Genomic DNA, 21,499 nt, shown 5'->3' on the forward strand with positions numbered 1-21,499 from the left:
AAAAAAGTAAGAAGAGGAAAAGCCAAATGTGAAACCATAATATTATAAAGAATTACAAATTAAAAAAAACAATAATTAATTTAAGGAAAGCTCTGTATTATTGTTAGCATTACCCATATGGACACAATTTCAAGTGAGATTAACAGCTGGATTAAGGAATAATGAGATGACTAATGAAGGATAAGAGGATGATCATTGGTCAATTAAGAAATATTTTATAGGGTAAACACATATATATTAATAACATATATATTTTTTGTATAGAGTGGACACAAATAAAATTTCAAAATAGATATAATCAATAAAATAATTAAATAATCAAAGAAAATTTAAATTTCAGGATGTCATGATGCTTGGGGTATGATAGTTTTTGTCCTACAAAGAGCCATTATATATTAAAAAAAACATTATAAGACATGTGGAGCAGTGCCGAAATCTATTGTCGGGGATGAGGTTTTTTCTAAAGAAAAAAAGACTATCCATGTTCTTTTGTTCTGTCAGAACGAGGTTTGTTTTGAGGTTGGTTTTGTTGTTTAAATTAAAGGGGACGCGATGCATGCATGTTTACCAACTTTTAGGGTTTTTATTTGCATTGATTTTTGTTTGGACATCAGGATTTGTGCCGTGTGGCAATCCAACTCAATATTAATTGCATTTTTATTCCCACAGCAAAAATTTGGTTGGGTCTCTTTTATTGTGGATAATTAACAACGAAAATATTACATTAAATATAAAAAATACAATTTTATTTATTACGTGGGTTGATGAAAAAAAATTGTAAGCGTAATCAACATCCCTATCGTGTAATATTATTAGTAGGGTCCAACTTAAAACATTATTAGTAAGTTTAAGTATTCAACTGATATATATATTTATTGTTGGTTAACCATAATTTGCTAGATGTTCACGTTGCCCTGCTTGTGGGACCATATTAAAGTAAAAAGAAATTTCACATGATCAATTCAACAGCAGTAATCAATCGTCTAATTAATTCAGATTTACTAATAATATTATACAAGTAAAGATGCTAAATTACAATAAAATGATTGGTATGAACTAAGCGAGTCTTGAGTGCACCATGAATATAGGGATATTAGCGTTCAATATCAAATGGTTGAGAGTCATCTTTAAACATATACTACACTCTATTTATATCGTATTAAAAAAAGTAAAATGATTAAATCCCAAATTTCACATGGTTGAGGGACTACAATCATAATTAAACATGGAAAGAAGAAAACATGAGTTTTTCTTCTTACAGAAATGATAAGCATGACGGGTTATTGTTACAGATGATAATCTAAAACACGTAAGAAGTTGTTTTGTTCTAAAATTAAGGATAATGTTAAGGGGTCAAATAATGATCCATAATGCAAATGTTTTGAATTTTCCATTTTTCCCACGATTTAAGCTAAAAGTTATGTAACCTACTCCATTCCCTTTTTGGTAGAGTTTTCTATTCGATATTTATTTTAGTTTATATTTATATATATTCTTATTATTAATCTAATTATACTGTAATATTAATTTATTATTATTTTACATATATATATATTGCTTTTTTTTCAACAGAAGGAATCCAAACGCAGACACGAACTGAAAACCTTGATTGAAGTATTGTCACTTGTACATATATATTATATTGGCAGAGTGCTGACAAAAACTATGAAAATCCAGGTGGGAATAGGTATGGCTAGAGGGAGCTTGACATGGACCCTTTATAAGCAGATGAATAGAATGAGTGAAATAATTAAATGATTGGGCAGTTCATAATGCAATCTAGGACAGCCCTGTGTTGATAATATAAACAATTTGGGAACCATATTCTCCGTCTTCATTATACAAGAGAAAAAAAGAAGAAAAATAATTGTTTAAAAGTGAAAAATGGAAACAACATTATGAGATACACAATTCAAAGACTAATTTGATTTCAAGTTACCAAATATGGGATTCAATTTGTGTATTAAGGGTAAGAATTTAAAAGCAGTAAAATAAGGTTGACCATGAAAATCAAGTTTAAATCTTACTGGGTTTTCAGAGCGACGACGAAAAAAAGAAAGTAAATGTAAATAAAGAAAAATAGATGGAATTTTGGTTAATTGTTTAATGCGAGAATATTAAAAAGGGAATCTTTTTATGTACTCGCATTTTCTAATTGGAAAGTTTAGAGCTTTCCTTTGATGTGGACCTGTTGTCTTCTTCCTCCGGAAGAGAGACAATATGAACAGCCCATGTCATACTTTTTGTCTTTACTTGCCTTTGATTGCTCTATAAATCACTCACCCAAGACCTTTTCTTAACTCCCTCTCTCTCTTTCTCAGCATTTTTCATAATTTTTTCCCTTTGCATTCATGGCACTTCTACGATAGTACATTAAAAATGGAAGAATTGTGTTCTTTATGGAATTATCAAGAGGTGGGCCTTTTCTTTTTCTTTTTCCTATCCATTTCTGTTCCGTCTCGTTTCCTTCTGTTTTCTGGTTATTTTTACACCAAAGTTAATGGTTTTCAATTTTCATGTTTTGACAGAATTTTGATGAACTGAAACTGAAGCTTCAATACAGTGCAATCGAGCTAGAATCTGTGAAAATGGAAGCCGATGAGCAAATAAGGAAATACAAGGAGGAGCTAAAACTTATGCTCAATCTCCTGAACGTCGCTTACCAAGAAAGAGACGAAGCAAGAGAGCAGTTGCAGAAGCTACTCAACAAGTTAATCCCTTATGAAACTCCGTTTATGATTGCAGCAAAAACAAACTCCAGCATAACCGAATCAAACAGTTTATCAGACACGTATAATAAGCACCACTCCCACGGTTCTTCCCCTGTTGATTCCTTGTTCGATGCCGTCACTTCACCAGATTTCCCCACCATTAAAATGACCGATTCATGTGGAATGGGGCTTTTGAATCAACCCTTTGCGACCGGTTTATTCCCATCAAAGTTGATGACCAAGGTTGTTGATGTTGAAGCCACTGTGATCGATAACCTTGCAAAGGAGAGAACTCTGCCTGAAAAAGGGAAGCTTTTACAAGCTGTAATGGAAGTTGGCCCTCTTCTTTCGACCCTGCTTGTTGCCGGTCCTCTTCCTCAATGGAGAAACCCTCCTTCGTACACTTTCAAAATTCCCCAAGTTTCCATCAAGGGATGTGATTCTAAAATCCATAACCAAAAATCAGTGGCCAACCCGAATAACCGTGTTGTCCAAAAACGAGTGAACTCGTCATTGTATCAAGAAATGTCTCTTGGGACTCATCAAATGTGTTCATCGGCCATGTTGGGTTTTACAAGTTGTTGTTCTGCTTCATGGCCGAGTCAGTCACCCTTGAGTTCAGATGCTGGTCTTAACACTCGAATCACATTAACAAAGCGGCAAAGGTTTTAATGAGTTTATCAGAAGCTTTGGCTTCATTTTTGTAAAGATTAAAAATTTGAGGTCGGGATCGTGTAAAATCGATACTTTTTTTAGGGGTTTGAATTGAATGGGATGATATATCATAACACTTTCTTTCTGTAATATTCGTTTTATATATATACTTTATTTTCTTCCTAGTCATCAACGCTTATGAATCCAATTCAACTTTTAAATTGACTTGACACAAAACTTACCACTGATAGCCATAGGTCGAAACAGGTTCATCTTCTTTCCTGTAACCTCTACTTCTTGAACCTTAATCAGCATTGAATATTAACCGGTTACAGAACTATATCTGTGGACGTAATATTGCGAATTAAAGTAAAAAGACAGATGAACGAATCATAAACAAAATGAAAAACTGGTTATTAATTTGAATAATGAAGCTTAACGAGTAAAATTGAAGAAGAGAAGTGGTGATCGAAAAGGAAGGTCTTGTATACGGAAGGAGGCTGAAGTCGCCAATTGTTAGGCAGAGTGATGTGGACGCCATTCATTCAGACCTGAATTGCAGCAAACAGGGGGCAACTTTCCACCTTGCTCCTCCACGCCTCTTTAAACTTCACCCTGTAATGATAGCGACATAAAAGTATCATCCATGACCGTACGACCTACTATATCTTCAAATAATTTCCTTTCAGAATTGAGCCTTCTATGTTTTACTCTTTTGATCTTCATTTCTATAGTTTTTGTGAGGAATAACTGATAAAGGTTGTACGTATCCAAATTTTGATTGGTTTGGTATCTAAAATAATAGACTTATCCGAGTTTGTCGACTTTTGTTTAAGCACTTTTCACCGATTTCCACGTGATTTTAGAGTGTGATTAGATCAATTTTGAATTTAAAATGGGACCACAATTAACAAGTCATTAAAAGAGATCATTCAACTAATAATAGCTAGAACTCAAACATTGAACCATTTTAAACACTTCTGAAAACAAGTAAATAAAAAATCACAGAAGATATAAGTGGCGGTAAACAAAGATGACAACTGTAAAAGCTAAAATCAAATATTCCTGCTTAGTCTCAAAAGTATCCGTCTATCTTTGCAACAAAATGAAAAACAATAAACCCTTCAAAACAAGCTAGTCACCAACTGCTTAGATGATCCCAATTTTGTTTGCCACATCCAAGGCGTCGTAATCAGGAGTCAACCTCACGTATGCCTTCTTTGTGCCATCAGGCCTGAATCATGAGAACCATGCACATCAAAACAATGCCCATAATATCATTGTGTAAGCATCACATGAAAGGGTGGCAAATAGATAAGGAAGATTAATGAATGGATCTTCAAGAAACTCAATTGAAGAATAAAATCACAGGAAACTATATATGGCATATACTGTTACTGATAATTCAATGCACTGTTTATTCTCAGTTCCCCACATGTAGCCTTCTAATATCATATATAAGTTTGGACAAATGAATGCTAAGTAATATACTGGTCTACAAACTTATACAGAAATAATTATACTGAGTTATAAAATAAAAGCTACCAGAAATATGAACTAGCTCAAGGACAGAGAAATAGTTAACAAGCATAAATAATGTTTTTTTACCTGATCAAAGTGTTAACTTTCTTGGCCTGAATATCATACATCTTCTTCACAGCATCCTTTATCTTCTTCTTGTCTGCACGGATGTCAACAATGAACACCAAAGTGTTGTTGTCCTCAATCTTCTTCATTGCAGACTCAGTTGTAAGGGGAAACTTGAGAATCTGATAATGATCAAGCTTGTTCCTTGGTGGAGCACTAATGCGTGGATATTTGGGGTTCCTATCTTTCTTCAAGGTCCTTGGCCTGTGAAAAGTAACCTTTGTTCGGATCTTCTTGGCCTTCTTAAAAGTGGGTCCAGATTTCACTGCTTTTGCAGCTTTCAAGGCCTGTGCCTTTGGATCCGCCTTCTTCTCAACTGCATGGTATACAACAATTCAGATAATTAATGAAAATCTATAAATACAATTATCAGGGTACATTGTATTCTAGAAGAAACCTAAGCAATGGATCTCCAGTACCATTGCAAAAAACAATATCCTACAAATATTGCTTAAATTATATAATAAAAAACCGTACCCATTGACATTCAACCTATATAACACCTAATTCAAGATTATATTTTGCTTCAGAGGCATCAATAAAAGCAAAATTGAATACGAGAAAACCCCTACACCAGAATCTAAATTTCCAAATCTATGAAATCAAAAGTCGTGTTAATGAACACAAGTATTTGATAAATTATTTTCCCATATAAATCCAACATGAGAATACCGTGAAGGAGAAATCAAAATCAGACCTCACAGTAGCAGACAGTTTACAAAAAATAGCAATAAAAGAACAACAATCTCTAAACAGAACAAATAAATTCTAGCGGATACTATAAATGCCATGATAAGAATAAGTTCTAATTCTAGCAGAAATTTAAGCGATGTGTCCCTAGTACCATTGGGAAAACACTTTATCCTAAATACCACTTAAAATAAATTCTAAATAACCGTCTCAGTTGACATATTCAGATTTCAGAGGGCTCGGTGAAATGCAAAAAATAAACCATAATAACCAAATGATCATTCAATATATAACCAAGCCAAGGTGATATATTTAGCTTGAGAGACATCACTAAGTTCATATCGGTTCAAATGAAAACGGTTAACCTATTAAGGGAGAAATCAAAATTTCCCAGAGCAATGAAACGAAAACTCATGCTATGGGAAAAGCAAGTTATTTAGCAATATTCTATACCCATATAAATCCACCACGAGAAGGAAGGTAAAGGATAATAAATCAAATCAGAATTAACAATAGCAGAAAGCTCATAAAAATAAATACAACAACAGCCACCACTAAACAGCACAAACTAAAGTAATTTGAAGCTCATTTCCATTATTTATAAAGTAAAACGGTAAAGAAGATAGCAGATATTCTCATCGCAGCAATCAACAAACAAACAGAGAATAAGTAAACGAATCAAAACTAGAACAAGCATTACCAATACAAAAAGAAAAAGGAGTGAGAGCAAAGAAATATTAAGTCATATTCAAATCCAAATACCTTTGGGAGCCATTGTTTACTGCTGCCTCAACCCCTTAGAAACCCTAAATCAGTAAAATAAAAACACAAAACAAATGAGCTCGAAATCAATTTAAAAAAAATCGAAATAAATGAAAAGGTGGAGGAGGAAAGGGGGACCTATAGATAGGAAGCGAGCTGCACTAGGTTTTGCTGGAGGAGATGAAGAGGTAATTAGGGTTTATATAAAGGAGCTTCTAAATCACGTAAGACCCAATGGGCTATGATTATCAGGCCAACAAATCCGAAAGTCCACAATGAACAAGCCCTGGTTCGATTTATGATTTGATTTTTTTATATGGCTTCAATGAATGGGTTTCTATAAAATATTAGCATAAACTACAAGAATGAGCACTTGTTTCAGTTTGGTTCGCTTTCAATTAGTAGTTTCAAAGTTCATGTCTTATGGTTTATGGTTTAAATAGAGAATAGTAATTAACGACTTTCGTGTAAAAGATAAAGAATGGAGAGCTCAAGAATATGACAATAAAGTGCTTGGAAAGAAGAAAAAAAGAGAGTCATCATACATGTTGATTTATATGCCGACTCTTAGTAGGTATGTTTAATGTCACATCAAAATATGTAATTGTTTGACGGACATAATTTTGGAGGTTTCAAAGAACTTTGGAGAATATAGATCTTTGGCTTTGTGAGATTCTGAAGATCTCGATGCTTGATTGATGAAGGAATAACAATAAGAGTGTGGGATTCGAAAGAGATACAATTAACATATTATTTTTCAAATATTAGGTGAATATAAGAAAATTCACTGAAAAATATATAAATATTTGAAGCGGTTTAGATTTAACAATCAAAATTGATCAAAACTTTAATTAATTTAAATTTTTAATAAAAAAATTTTGTTGGATAAAAAAAGTAAGGGTTGAATTGATTTTTTCTTTCTTTCAAAAGTTCAGATCCTTTTTACGCCGTAAGCCTTATTTTTATTATTATTTTCTTTATGTCTTTCGTTCATTTTCAAGCACATTTTAGCAACTTTTATATGCAAATGCAGCTATTTTTGTCCAAATTGCTGAATGTTTCTTTAATTTCTTTTCATAATATTCTGAAAAAACACCCTGAAAATCCCATGCTGAACATGATAAACAAACACTTAAAAGAACATTAATTTCAAATGTTATCAATAGCCAAGTTGTTCAAATGATGTATAAGCGTAACATTAAAAAGGAAAAAAGAAAGATTGCTGTATCCATTGGCTTTGAAATTTTGGTGTCTATAATCATATGTTTGAAGTGAAAAATTATTCTGGGTTTGGTTCCTCATCCGATGATTCTTTCTTGTTTATAGATGGTTTGATGAAACCAGCCAATGGTCCTTGTAGATCCGAGCCATAAATATGACCCATCTTGGTTCGTTTTGTTTCCAAGTACCTCTTGTTTTCCTCTGTAACGGCTGTCAAAACTGGGACTCTTCCGATAACAGCCAAGCCGTAACCCTTCAGACCTGTGAACTTGGCTGGGTTGTTGGTCATCAACCGCATCGTTTGCACGCCTATGTCTCTCAGAATCTGCACTTCATCCAAGGCGAAGAGGTTCGACATTTGTTGGATGTGAACTATAAAGTTCAAAACTGATGCATGTGAAGGGGGTGGAACGGAATTTATGTGACTAACCTGGGCACCGATGCCGTATTCACGAGCATCGACAGCTAAACCGAGTTCGATGTTGGCTTGAACTGTGTCATGGCCCTGGTCTTGCAGGTTATAGGCTCTCAGCTTCTGCCCAAGTCCGATCCCTCGCCCTTCATGACCTCGAAGGTAAACCATGACTCCTCGACTAGCTTGCTCGATTAACTGCATTGCCAAATCCAACTGGTTGCCACAGTCACATCTTGCTGATCCGAAGATATCCCCGGTTAAACATTCTGAATGAACTCTTACAAGTACGTCTAGGCCATTCCCTATGTCTCCCTATTTGAGGTTTGGAAAAGAGAGAATCTCAGATTTGGCATACTTTCTGGACAGTGAAGTTTATAAAATAAACAACTCAAGTACCTTAACAAGCGCTATATGTTCTGTTCCATCTAGCTTTGAACGATAGCAGTATGCCTGAAATAGACCCCATTTCGTAGGTAGACGCGAAATCGCAGTTCTTTCGACGATCTTTTCCCTCTTTCTCCGGTACCTTTCACATAACAGCCCACAATTAGTCTGCAACTAAGTACACTGTACACAAGAAGCTCAAACTTTCCACAGATTCTGGTATGGTCTTTCTATGAGTAATACACTTGTATTATGGAACCCGAACTCATCATTTTCCGTACCCATGTTCGACACATTTGGATATGCTAAAGGGGTGTGATCCTCCAAATATACGGAAATCCGACCTCTGATCCGGGAACATAACTTTTTGTAAGTGATTAGATCATTATCAATATCATTGTATCAAGGTTGAATAAAATGACATTTGATGGTGCAAGATTAATACCTAATCAACTACATTCAGAAACCAAGTCATGTTTTGAAGGCTCACCTAATCAGATCAGTTATTGAAATAACTGGTATGCTGTGCTTCAAAGCCAACTCTCTTATAAATGGCAAAGGTGCTATAGAACCATCCTCTGGATCAACGACAGTTGAAAGAACCGAAACAGGACGTAAACCGGAGAGGATGACCAAATCGACCGAAGCCTCAGTATGACCAGCTCTCCTTAAAACCCCACCAATTCTATACTTGAGAGGAAATATATGACCTGGTCTTCTGAATTCATCAGGTTTGGCCTCCAGGGATGACAATGCAAGAACAGTCTTTGCCCTATCAGAAGCTGAAACTCCGGTCGATGTGCCGGTTTTCGCATCCTACCAAAGCATATAAAGTTAACAGAGCAAATGGCAATAGAGTAAGTCCTGCTGTATCGAAAAAAGCATATACCACTGTGATAGTGAAAGTCGGGGCAGAAGAATCTGTGTCTTCGGTTTCCGGAGACATCAAAGGAAGCTTAAGCCTTTCGAGATCCTCCTCTTTCATACCTACGGAAACAATGCCGGAGCCATGCTTTACCATGAAAGCCATCTGCTCCGGAGTCGCATGAGAAGCTGCCATGATGAGGGTTCCTTCAAAATTCTCATTTTCGTCGTCCACAACAATCACAAACTAAGAAAACAATGCAATGAGCAAAGTGATCGTCAACAACAAAACAAACAGTTCCATAGGAAACTTGCATCAAAACAAACCTTTCCTTGGCGTATTGTATTCAATGCCTGCTCAATGGAAGAGAATCCCTTCGAAGGGCAGTCGGGATCGCCGTCGGCATCGCTAACAAAGAAATCAATGGTTTCAGGCGTGATTTCAGCATCCAGAGTTCCAAATGGTGCTGAAGATGAGTCATCATCAAGTGCACCCAACACGGCTCCATTTTCAGACCTCTTCAAGGACTCATCGTCAAACAGGTCTCCAGCTCCAATCCCAGACACCCCCAGAGCACAGCAACTTGAATTCAGCCACATTTTTCTGTATAGCCTGATTTCCACTCCTTGTCGAACGGCCAAACATCTAAGAAATTTCAATACACAAACACAAACACGATATAAACACACGGGAATTAAACGAGTTGTCAAGTCTAATAACAGTTGGAATGTGTGTACCTTGTGTTCATGAAGATCTGAGGAAACAAAGCACAATCCATGGAATGAAAGTTTTTAGGGAAAGAAAGAAATTATTTATATTTGAGATAGCAGAATCTCTTCCACTATTGCTGCTTTTATTGGGTTAATATTTTGCTTATTAAGAGCTATGGAATGAATAAAGGGCCACCTCTGGTTGTGGATGGTGTAGCCAATCCACATATGACCTAGATGGCCTTGTGTGTTTCTAAGCAGAACTGTCGTTTTCTTACCCCAATCCGAGTGGGTAAAGAGACAAACCAGGGTAATAAATGCTCAAGCATATCTGAATGTAACAAACATTATTATTTTAAATGATACAATCGTAACGGTAGTTAGGTCCGATGTATGGTAATGTTTTTAATGTTAAGCATCTGAATGATTGAAAAATAATTTAAACACTTAAATAAAAAAATGATATAGTTTAAGTATTTATTTTTATATTAAACCTTAAAATTATAATTTTAACTATCATTTACTATATTGTGATGTGTTTATTCTATAATTATTTAAGGTAAACTACATGTTTAGTATTTTAAATATCATTTTGTTATATTTTAGTCACCTAATTTTTTTTATTTCAAAATCATTCTTAACGTTACATTTTGATTTCATTTTGGTCACTCATTGTTAAAAAATATCGATAATTCTAACGTGTTACCATAAGATAATATCATGTTATCATTCAAAATATTTTTTAAAATGTCACATCAATAATCTATTAAATTTTAGCAATGTGTGACCAAAATGAAATCAAAACTAACATTAGCTATGCTTTTGAAAAAAATAATATTTTTTTGGATAATTAAGATTTTTTTACCCAAAATAACAGAGAACTGCTCACAAAAACAATCCAATCAAATAATAATTTGTTGACCAAAACAGAACAAAAATGATAATTATGGTACTAAAGTAAAATTTATCCTAAATACAATTATGTTGCTCTCCACAGAAGCTCTAATATGCACAATATTTGTATTGAACATGAATTTTGATGCAGTTATGGCGTAATAATTTTGATGAAACCATTTGTGTTTGCTGGTCCTCAAGCATGTAAGCTTCCCGGTTCACACCCTCGGTAAGTGTTGGAAAATGATACATGTCATGGTAATTTTAATGGTTATCGTTGAAACCGACAATGTCGAGGTGGTTGAACTTTTATCTTCGACGATAATTATAGACATGGGGGTGGGCATGATTAAGTTCATTGACCAAGAGTAGGAAAGAAAAATCTTGTTAATTAGAAAGGAAGCAAACTCAGTGATGGATATACTTGTAGGAATGACTGGGAGACAACTTATTAGAGCACGAACAATGTTTACCTGCCAAAGTTGCTAGTCTAATTACAATTATTTAGCGAAAAAAAAAAGAGGTGGTTGTGCAAGTTTTTGGACTTAAATTTCATCCAATGCCAGCTAATTTGTAATTACTAATCCATCCTTATTTCTTACTCAGTTATGGTGCAATAAAATCTTTATTAAAAAAAAGAAGAAAAAAAGGTTATAAAGATTGTTTATTATCTTTCCGCATTTGATTCCTAAATAATCTCTTCTGTTAATTTTTTATTAAAATATTAAAATTTTTAATTGATTTTAGTTACACTAATAAAAACTTCGAATGAATTAAGGTAATTAAATTTTTAATGTCAGTATTATTTTTTAATCAAAATCTATATAATTATTAATAAAATCCAAGATACTTGAATTAATCAAATGCTGAGGGGCCGTGTTTGTTGAGAATAACAAAATAATTATTTGTTTTAAAAGTTTAAAATACATGAAATTTTAAATCTAAACAATTCAGATAAATACAAATACTTAAATTTCTCCAGGCTATAAATATCCTTCTATCTCCCCCTCAATATTCACCACTTCACTGATTCTTTCTCTACTTGATTTTTCATCTTGTTGCTTTTAAGGATTTTGGGTTTATTTCATTTGTGAATAGAGAAGATGGAATTAGATCTTTCTCCGAAGTTGGCTAAAAAAGTGTACGGTGATGATGGTGGAAGCTACTATGCTTGGTGCCCCAGTGAACTCCCCATGTTGCGTGAAGGCAACATTGGTGCTGCCAAGTTGGACCTTGAAAAGAATGGTTTCGCCCTTCCACGTTATTCTGATGCATCCATGGTTGCATATGTCCTTCAAGGTATTATCTTGACGGATTCCTCTCTTTTTTTAACCCTTTTTCTGGGTTTTGTTCATGCACTATAATGTTTGGAGTGTGCTGCAAATTTTAATTTATTTGTGTTTGTGAAAGAGATGGATTTGATTTTTATTCAAACAAATTCTGGTTTTGGGGTTCTGTTTACCAAAACATCTAACTTTCTTTAATCTTCATGTGTTTTGTTCGTTTCTGTGTTGCTTTTATTTATTAGTGAAAAAGACCCATCTTTTTTCCCTCTAATTATTCGCTTCTAGTGTAAAAAAGAGCAATATCCAATTCAACCCTTTGCTTTTAATGTGTTAAAGACGAATTATTGTAATCTTTTTTTCTCTATGGTTGATCTCTTGATGCAGGAACCGGTGTTGCCGGGATTATTATCCCTGAATCTGAGGAAAGAGTGATTGCAATCAAGAAGGGTGATGCAATTGCTCTCCCTTTTGGTGTTATCACCTGGTGGTATAATAAGGAGGACACTGAGTTGGTGGTTCTGTTTATGGGAGATACCTCAAAAGGCCACAAAGCCGGTCAATTTACTGATTTCTTTTTGACCGGTGCCAATGGCATCTTCACTGGTCTTACAATTGATTTTGTGAAAAGAGCATGGGATGTAGATGATGATACCGCTAAAGCTCTTATTGGCAACCAACAAGGCAAAGGCATTGTCAAGCTTGATGCCAGTGTTAAGATGCCTGAACCAAAGCCGGATCACCGAAAAGGAATGGCTTTAAACTGCGAGGAAGCTCCATTAGATACAGATATCAAGAATGCTGGCAATGTAGTTTTGTTGAACACTAAAAACCTACCTTTAGTTGGTCAGGTCGGGATGGGCGCTGATCTCGTTAGGTTAGAAGGTAATGCAATGTGTTCGCCTGGCTTTTCTTGTGATTCGGCCTTGCAGGTTACATATATTGTCAAGGGCAGTGGTCGTCTCCAAGTTGTGGGTGTTGATGGCAAAAGGGTCCTGGAAACCATTGTGAAGGAAGGTAACCTGTTGATTGTGCCAAGGTTCTTTGTTGTTTCAAAGATTGCTGATCCAGATGGTTTGTCATGGTTCTCAATCATCACAACTCCCAAGTAAGTCTCGTTCTCAAACCCGAAATCTGTTACTTTTTAGTTGTTTTAATTTTGAATTATGATTTGCATTGCAGACCTGTATTCACTCACTTGAAGTTGTTTTAATTGTGAGTTATGATTTGCATTGCAGCCCTGTATTCACTCACTTGGCTGGGAGCATTGGGGCATGGAAGGCTATCTCCCCTGAAGTTCTGCAGGCAGCTTTCAAGGTTTCGGCTGAGACAGAGAAGCTTTTCAGGTCCAAGAGAACCAATGATGCTATCTTCTTTCCTCCACCAAAATGAAGAAACGAATCTCTCAAGTTCTGTGCTGGTTTTAGTTTAGATTTCTTTCTGTCGAATAATTGTGTTTAGGGATATTAATAATACTTTCTTATCCAAAATGTTTTTTTCTTCGTTGTTTTTTTAGTGTTCATGCATAGAATTTTAGGTCCTGTATTGTTGAATGCTGCTCTTTTTTCCCCCCTTCAACGACAGCTCGAAAGATCCTTTAATGGTTTCTCCCAAATAGCAAACGCACTCGATATAAAATCCATTTTATTACTATTTATTTTTAAATATCACAAAATTTAAGTAGTAAAACTTGAAATTCAGAGGGAAATCTTAATTTCGGGATTCTCGAAGATTTATGAGGCAAGAGGTTGATTTTAATAATATTATTTTGAGTTATTAACTGTTAGTAAAACATTTGAAAAGAATAAAATGGAATAAATTCAGTCAATTTTTGTCAAAATTTTAAAAAGTCCGTACAAAGACTGTAATATGGGTTCTTGAGTATATGTTTCATCTCAATTGGGGTTGTAAAGATGTTAGGAATCATTCTTTTGATAAATGAACTTTTAACCTTTCAAAAGTTGATTTAGAATTTCTTTGATGTCCGATAATTGAAAATTAATTGTTAGAGGTTTATCTGACTATTTTAAAGTATTTGAATATATATGTAGTGAACAGAGTTTAGTTCGGTTAATGATTTGATTAGGTTTTGAATTGGGATTAAATTATAAATAATGATAGTTGAAGGACTAAAGAGTAAACATCGAAAGTTTGGTGACTAAAGTAAAAAGTTAAAGTTTGAGTGCCTGGAGTGTAAACAAGGAAATAAAAAAGGATGCTTCCTACGATTATCCCATTTATTTTGGTAGTGGACTTTGATGATCCAGCTATTTAGGTGTCATTACCTTAAAATTTAGTCCAAACTTTTTTTATATCATTAATTAAAGAAATTAAAAAACCCAAATCAGTCTCTTATTCGGACTGGTTCTTTTACTAATATTTGAGAGGAGCGTAATTGCAGACAGTTTAGAGGGTTATTTTATCAGTTAATGATATTATTGATTATATAAATGATATTGTTCGTATTAGACGATATAGTCAATATGTAAATAAACATGATAGGGTGAAGAGGAGTCAACAGGCATTGATTGGGGGATTCCTTAGTTTTATGGTATCCTTTCTTTGGTTGTATTTATTGTAGCAGTTGCTACTCTCTTAGATAATCGAGTCAAATGATTCACCCTCACACAAAAAATCAGAATGTCTCCTAATTTGTGTCGTTTTGTTCAAGTGTTAAAAAGGAAACATTTGTCCATCCTCTCCAAATGAACAACTACCATTGTTGAAAGCTTTCCTTAACTCTAAATATAGAAACATTGCATTAACCCTAACTTGGATGTTAAATATCAAATTAAGCATATATGTGTGAAGTCCAAGTAATTTTCTATCATCTAGCATCATCTATTTTTCCTTCATCAAGCGTAAATGAAATTTTAAATTTAATCTTATTTAAGAATTATGTTGAATATTATTTTAAATGTTGGATTTTGGTTTGAATATGCGTTGGTTTAAGCTCAATTTGGATGGTGGATTGACAACCAAGCACGGAAGTAGGAACATGTGGAGGGGCCTTGAGGGATAATGAAGGAAGATGGATCTGGGGTTTTACTAAGGGAATTGGAATTTGTTCAACACTTGATGCGGAATTGTGGGGATTTCCCAAGGTCTCTCTCTTGCATGGTCTTTGGGAATACAACAACTTATTGTAGAAACGAATAGTCGAGAGGCGCTGAATGCTATTGGTCCCAACGTTGGCTTGGGTGGTGGTTCATCAATGGTGTCCCATGTTACTAATTTAGTGGCTCGTTTGTAGGCGGTACAATTTTTTTTCACCCCTTGCGAGTATAATAGTGCAGCTGATACTATGGCGAAGATGGCTCGACAATACTCGGATGGTTTACATATCTTTTTCGCTCCCCCGGAAATTGTTGACCAAGTTATTTCGACCGAGGCGATCCCCCGGAAATTGTTGACCAAGTTATTTCGACCGAGGCGATCTCTACTGAGATGCAAGATTATTCAGGATAACACTCCTTACGTTTAATTCATTATTTCTATTTTAAAAAAATGTGTTTTCTTTTTGTTAGATAAAGAGGGGCCGATGAAAACCTTTATTAATTATTATAAAGGAAAAGTTGAAGTCTTCTATCAATATATTAATTCAAAATATTTAGAAAATTTAAATTAGATGAGTGTATTTGTAATCGATTTTTTCGATTATGTATATGTTTTCCGATTTTAATTATGTAGTTTGATATGTGTATTTGTAATCAATTATGTACATGGACTAAATTAGATTACTTCATGTGGCAATTGTGTTGATTATATTTCGATAAGGAGTTTTAATAATATGTTTAACTCTCATATATTAAGATAATTTGATTATATTAAGATATGCTCTGATTATGAAAATGATCGTATGTTATGTGAAATAGAAATTTAATGTATGAAATTGGATTAAATTGAGTTATGCACTCTTAGTGATATATGGTTTTTATGTAAGCCTTGAATTGGCTAATAAATGAACTTTGAATTATGATAATTGAGTCCTTTGTCATCTAAGAAATGATTGAATTTTAAAATATGAATGATTAAATTTATCAAAATTATTTTAAATTAAGATTAAATTAATAAATAATATAAATTTTAAGGATTAAAACTATTATTATGCCGTATCATGTTATTATTATTATTTTGGCTATATATTTTTTTTATCAAAGGAAAAAGATTAAATTCATAAATGTAATTATTAATTTAAAATTCAAATGATATAAATTTATCCCTTATTCCTTCGATAAAAAATACTTTTAGCTATTCTTTATGCACGCACAGCAAAAAAAATTATTATAAAATGAAATAAAAAAACAGTGACTACCGACAAAGAAACAAAAATGGTTTAAATAAAAAAAACTGAACGAAAAAATTGAAAAATATATAAATAATGAATAATGTGACAAAAAATTACTTAATAAATATTAATAAATATATATATATATAATGTGAAAAATATTACATGGCTGGATAAGAAAAATTAAAAGAAAAGTGATATAATATTTTTCTAAAGAATATTTGATTTGATTAACTAACAAATTCTTATTCTCTCCAACAAATATTTTATAATATTAGAGAATAAGAATCCAAAAAGTTAAAAAGATAGTTGATTATCTTCCTGCATTTGATCCTAAATAATCTATTAAAATATTGAATCAGTGCAGATATATAAATAATTAATTGTTAATGTATATTAATAAAAATATTGAATTAATTAAGAAAATTAAAATTTTAATGTATGTACTATTTTTAATCAAAATCTATATAATCATTTATAAGATTTAAGATAATTTATATTAATCAAAATCTTGGACAATTAAGGTAATTGATTTTTGAATTCATATTTGTTTTTAAAATTCTGAAGAGTCGTGTTTGTTAAGAATATCAAAAGATTGATTTGTTTAAGAAGTTTAAAATATATGAAATTTTAATTCTAAACAATTGAGATAAATACAAATACTTCAAATTTCTCCAGGCTATAAATATCCTTCTATCTCCCCTCAATACTCACAACATCAATGATTCTTTCTCTACTTCATTTTTCTTCTTGTTGCTTTAAAGTATTTTGGGTTAATTTCATTTATGAATAGAGAATATGGAATTAGATCTTTCCCCGAAGTTGGCTAAGAAAGTGTACGGTGATGATGGTGGAAGCTAATATGCTTGGTGCCCCAATGAACTCCCCATGTTGCGTGAAGGCAACTTTGGTGCAGCCAAGTTGGCCCTTGAAAAGAATGGTTTCACCCTTCCACGTTATTCTGATGCATTTATGGTTGCATATGTTCTTCAAGGTATTATCTTTATGGATTCCTCTTTTTTTTTTACCCTTTTTCTGGGTTTTGTTCATGCACTATAATGTTTGGAGTGTGCGGGGTTTTCTGTTTTCCAAAACATCTAGTTTTCTTTAATCTTCACGTGTTTTGTTCGTTTCTGTGTTGCTTTTATTTATTAGTGGAAAAGACCCATCTTTTTTTCCTCTAATTATTCTCTTCTAGTGTAACAAAGAGCAATGATTCTGAATCCAATCCAACCCTTTGCTTTTAATGTGTTAAAGACGAATTATTGTAATCTTTTGCTCTCTATGTTTGATCTTTTGATGCAGGAGCCGGTGTTGCTGAGATTATTATCTCTGAATCAGAGGAGAAAGTGATTGCAATAAAAAAAGGTGATGCAATTGCTCTTCCTTTTGGTGTTATCACCTGTAGGTCCTGTTTATGGGAGATACCTCTAAAGGCTACAAAGCTGGTCAATTTACTGATTTCTTTTTGACTGGCACCAACGGTATCTTCACTGGTTTCACATATTTCACATCTGACTTTGTGAAGAGAGCATGGGATATTGATGATGACACTGCTAAGGCTCTTATCGGCAACCAACAAGGCAAAGGCATTGTCAAGCTCGATGCTAGTTTTAAGATGCCTGAACTAAAGCCGGATTACGGGAAAGGAATGGTCTTGAACTGCAAGGAAGCTCCATTAGATACATATAACAAGAATGCTGACAATGTAGTATTGTTGAATGCTAAAAATCTCTTTGGTTGGTCAGGTCGGGATGGGTGCTGATCTCGTTAGGTTAGAAGGTAATGCAATGTGTTCTCCCGGCTTTTCTTGTGATTCGGCCTTGCAGGTTACATATATTGTGAAGGGCAGTGGTCGTCTCCAGGTTGTGGGTATTGAAGGCAAAACTGTCCTGGAAATCATTGTTAAGGAAGGTAACCCGTTGATTGTGCCAAGGTTCTTTTCTGTTTCAAAGATTGCTGATCCCGATGGTTTGTCATGGTTCTCAATCATCACAACTCCCAAGTAAGTCACCGGTTTTCAAACCCGGAGTTCAAATCTGTTACTTTTAAGTTGGTTTAATAACTGTTGCCAATGGTGAATCATAATCTGTTATGATTTGATTTGCAGCCCCGTATTTACTCAATTGGCTGGGAGCATTGGGGCATGGAAGGTTATATCCCCTGAAGTTTTGCAAGCAGCTTTCAAGGTTCCAGCTGAGACAGAGAAGCTGTTCAGGTCCAAGAGAACCAATGATGCCATCTTCTTCGCGCCGTCAAATTGAAGAAACGAATCTCTTGGGCTCTCTTCTAGTTTTAGTGTGTGTTTTCCTCCAAATAAATTGTTTTTAGGCATAGTGTACTGGATGTTTAGCGAATAAATTATTTTTTCTTTCGGCTTATGTTTGTGGATGTTTAGCAATGTCACAAATCTTTTTACTTTATAGTAAAAAAAATGAAAATAATCTTATTGAACTGTTTTTCAGTTTTTACTTCATGAAGTACAAACCTAACCGAGATTTTTTAGATGGTATAAGGATTTGATTTTTGACATTTTATGACGGCTCTTGCTCCATCTGTCCCTTAAAGTCTTTACCTTATTGTTTTTCATGTTTTTTCAATCTATCACGTTGGGTGTATTTCTTACTTCTTTATTATTTAATTAATACTTTTTTTGATGCATTTATACATTGTTTATCAAAATAATTTCATTTAATTAAAATTAAATTTTAATTATCTATATTTTTAAATTTTGATAAGAAATGATATAATCTGATTCATTAGCGTGTATAGGAAAAATGATAAAATTGTATAACATTGAACTTAAAATTTAACTTTAACATTAAACTTAAATGTATTTATTGAATTAATTAATTAATTGTAAATAATCGGCGTATGTTTAAAAATAAAAAAAGTTAAATCATTATCATTGCTAAACTTTCAAAGGATATACAAAATCCAAATATCTTTAATAATTTTTATGAAGTGAATATAAAATAATATATGTTTAAATATTTTTAATCATTTGACATTAATTACTCATTTTTTTAATATACGTGGTGTTCAAACCTAAAATTTTAAAAAATAAAAACAATCTTTTAATTACTAAAATTATTAAAAAATAAAAACAATCTTTTAATTACTAAAATTATTTGATTCCTGTAAATTTTTTGTTCTGAATAAAATAAAATGTCGTTTGCCCTATAAGTTGTGCGCCGACCCAATGGCCAAATTACCCAAAGGGAAATGTTATAATAATATCCCTAAAATACCGACCCTTTCCTTTCCAACTTTTTTTTATTTCTCTAGTAATTTCCTTATCCTGCCGTCCAACATTACTCAACAAAAATCTAAAAGCTAAAGACCAAACATTATTCAATTCATCAATGTGGTAAGTAAGTTGAAAATTTCCCCACTTTTACGTGAAAATGGTCTCGATTCTCCATCAAAAGTAATGGATTGGTCTAAGAAACATAAATTTAAAATTTAATTTATGTAATTATTTTTAAAAATATATATCAAACGAGCTAAAAGTGTTTTATTCAAATAAAAAGAAGAAGAAGAAAAAACAGCATGACATAAAGGTCGGCCCCACTCTTTGGAAAATATGGAGATGGACTTGCAACCAAAAGCATGATGTATCATTTGCTTTAATTTGTGGGGAAGACATGTACAATATTTGCCCAACACTTAGAAAATGATATACCACCAAGGTTTAACTAAGGCCATCTACATCTAAACAAAGTTTCCAGGTTTTAGGCTTACCATGCGTTTTAAGCTTGTTTTTTCTGTATCATAATTGTGTTTAAATTATTATATATTTGAATAAAATTTGACATCGTAAATGATTAACAGTTCAAGATTTTCCATGAATATAAGATTTAGGGCAGGTTAAGTCGTGGATTCAATATTTGTTACGAGTAAAATTTCTTCTCTCTCTATTTAGAATTGTAAAAAAATGAAAACTTAAGCACTCAACCTGCTTTGATTAATAATAGGTAAAAATGAATCGAATTTGAACGAATAAGTCTGATATCATTATATTCAATTAAAATGTTATGTTCGTTCTTCAATATATTAGGTTATATATTTAGATAAATAGTAAAATTAAACCACTAGTCCTTAAGCTCTTTAGCTTTACAATATGAACTCCAAAATTCATCTTGTTTAATTTAGTCTCTATCTTTAATATTTAAAATGTAAAAAGAAGAAAAGAAAAGAAAAAGGAGAATTGGTCAATGAGCCAATAAACTAGCTTTCAAACAAGTTTGTTTATAAGCATAAATGCACTAAACACATTTTTATTTGTGCTCGTTTGTTTATTAAATGAATATAAAAAATTTGTTTATACCGTTTATTTAGCTTAATAAATGAATATTATACGAACAGTTCATCGAACACTCTGTTAATTTAGACAACTAATCATATCTCTAAAAGCAAAGGTGGTATATATGGATGCTTTAGTCTCGTTGTTTTGATTCTTTTCATTGTTGATATACATGGTAATTGATTACAACGATATCTGTTACTAACGGAATAGTTTCTTGGCTCATCAAGAAGATGGCAGGAAAAGTGCAAAACAATTTTGTACACATGCAACACTTCCACTACTTGTCTCCCTCAATTCTTCAAGTAATCTCCACCGCAAAAATCATTGCAGTACCAGTTCACGCGAGCAACTCAACCTCATGCTTGGGGGACCAAAATTATGTTGTTTCTTCAGTGTCTCTCCATATACAAAAAGGGCTTTCTAATCTGATATTGAATCACAATGATAAAAGTTTTCGTCTGCAAAAATTTTCAGATTCCATCACCCCCTCATCATGAAACTATTAAACATTGTAATTAAGAACACAACTTAAGGGTTTTTAAATTCAGACAAAGGGTATATTTTGTGATGATTTCATTTTGCTTGGTCCAAGATGATCAGAAAGCAAAAGAGCACCAAACATCATCTTCATCAGATGTCTCTTTGAAAGAAAAAAAAACTAATGTT

At 33.1% G+C, this 21,499-nt stretch overlaps 4 protein-coding genes and 1 pseudogene across 5 annotated transcripts; 3 read left to right on the forward strand and 2 right to left on the reverse strand.

The window, feature by feature from the left end:
* The first annotated feature begins 2,304 nt into the window (after nt 1-2,304).
* Nucleotides 2,305-3,492, forward strand: LOC120142011. Its single transcript, XM_039156776.1, has 2 exons — nt 2,305-2,415; nt 2,529-3,492. Exons 1-2 carry the CDS (start codon nt 2,380-2,382, stop codon nt 3,381-3,383), a joined length of 891 nt encoding a protein of 296 aa, XP_039012707.1. The 5' UTR covers nt 2,305-2,379; the 3' UTR covers nt 3,384-3,492.
* A 911-nt stretch (nt 3,493-4,403) lies between these two features.
* LOC120142027 (60S ribosomal protein L23A-like) lies at nt 4,404-6,620 on the reverse strand. Its single transcript, XM_039156790.1, has 4 exons — nt 6,603-6,620; nt 6,465-6,508; nt 4,974-5,328; nt 4,404-4,599 (listed from the first exon to the last, which is right to left on the reverse strand). The coding sequence occupies exons 2-4, from the start codon at nt 6,475-6,477 to the stop codon at nt 4,515-4,517; spliced, it is 453 nt and encodes a 150-aa protein (XP_039012721.1). The 5' UTR covers nt 6,478-6,508; nt 6,603-6,620; the 3' UTR covers nt 4,404-4,514.
* A 1,047-nt stretch (nt 6,621-7,667) lies between these two features.
* Nucleotides 7,668-21,490, reverse strand: LOC120141998 (monofunctional riboflavin biosynthesis protein RIBA 3, chloroplastic-like). 2 transcript variants are annotated; one of them, XM_039156762.1, is made up of 8 exons: nt 21,478-21,490; nt 10,087-10,157; nt 9,676-9,994; nt 9,374-9,595; nt 8,975-9,300; nt 8,497-8,626; nt 8,116-8,412; nt 7,668-8,010 (listed from the first exon to the last, which is right to left on the reverse strand). In XM_039156762.1, exons 2-8 carry the CDS (start codon nt 10,125-10,127, stop codon nt 7,744-7,746), a joined length of 1,602 nt encoding a protein of 533 aa, XP_039012693.1. In that variant the 5' UTR covers nt 10,128-10,157; nt 21,478-21,490; the 3' UTR covers nt 7,668-7,743. The 2 variants fall into 2 exon arrangements, with proteins under 2 accessions (XP_039012693.1, XP_039012694.1); XM_039156763.1 differs by lacking the exon at nt 21,478-21,490 and adding an exon at nt 11,326-11,335.
* LOC120141999 (glutelin type-D 1-like) lies at nt 11,973-18,859 on the forward strand. Its single transcript, XM_039156764.1, has 4 exons — nt 11,973-12,252; nt 12,624-13,344; nt 13,475-13,675; nt 18,824-18,859. The coding sequence occupies exons 1-3, from the start codon at nt 12,057-12,059 to the stop codon at nt 13,626-13,628; spliced, it is 1,071 nt and encodes a 356-aa protein (XP_039012695.1). The 5' UTR covers nt 11,973-12,056; the 3' UTR covers nt 13,629-13,675; nt 18,824-18,859.
* On the forward strand, nt 12,115-18,869 carry LOC120142000 (annotated as a pseudogene).
* Nucleotides 21,491-21,499: the final 9 nt, after the last annotated feature.

Source organism: Hibiscus syriacus, unplaced genomic scaffold, assembly GCF_006381635.1.
Source record: "Hibiscus syriacus cultivar Baekdansim isolate YM2019G1 unplaced genomic scaffold, ASM638163v2 tig00110819_pilon, whole genome shotgun sequence".
NCBI lineage: Eukaryota > Viridiplantae > Streptophyta > Magnoliopsida > Malvales > Malvaceae > Hibiscus > Hibiscus syriacus.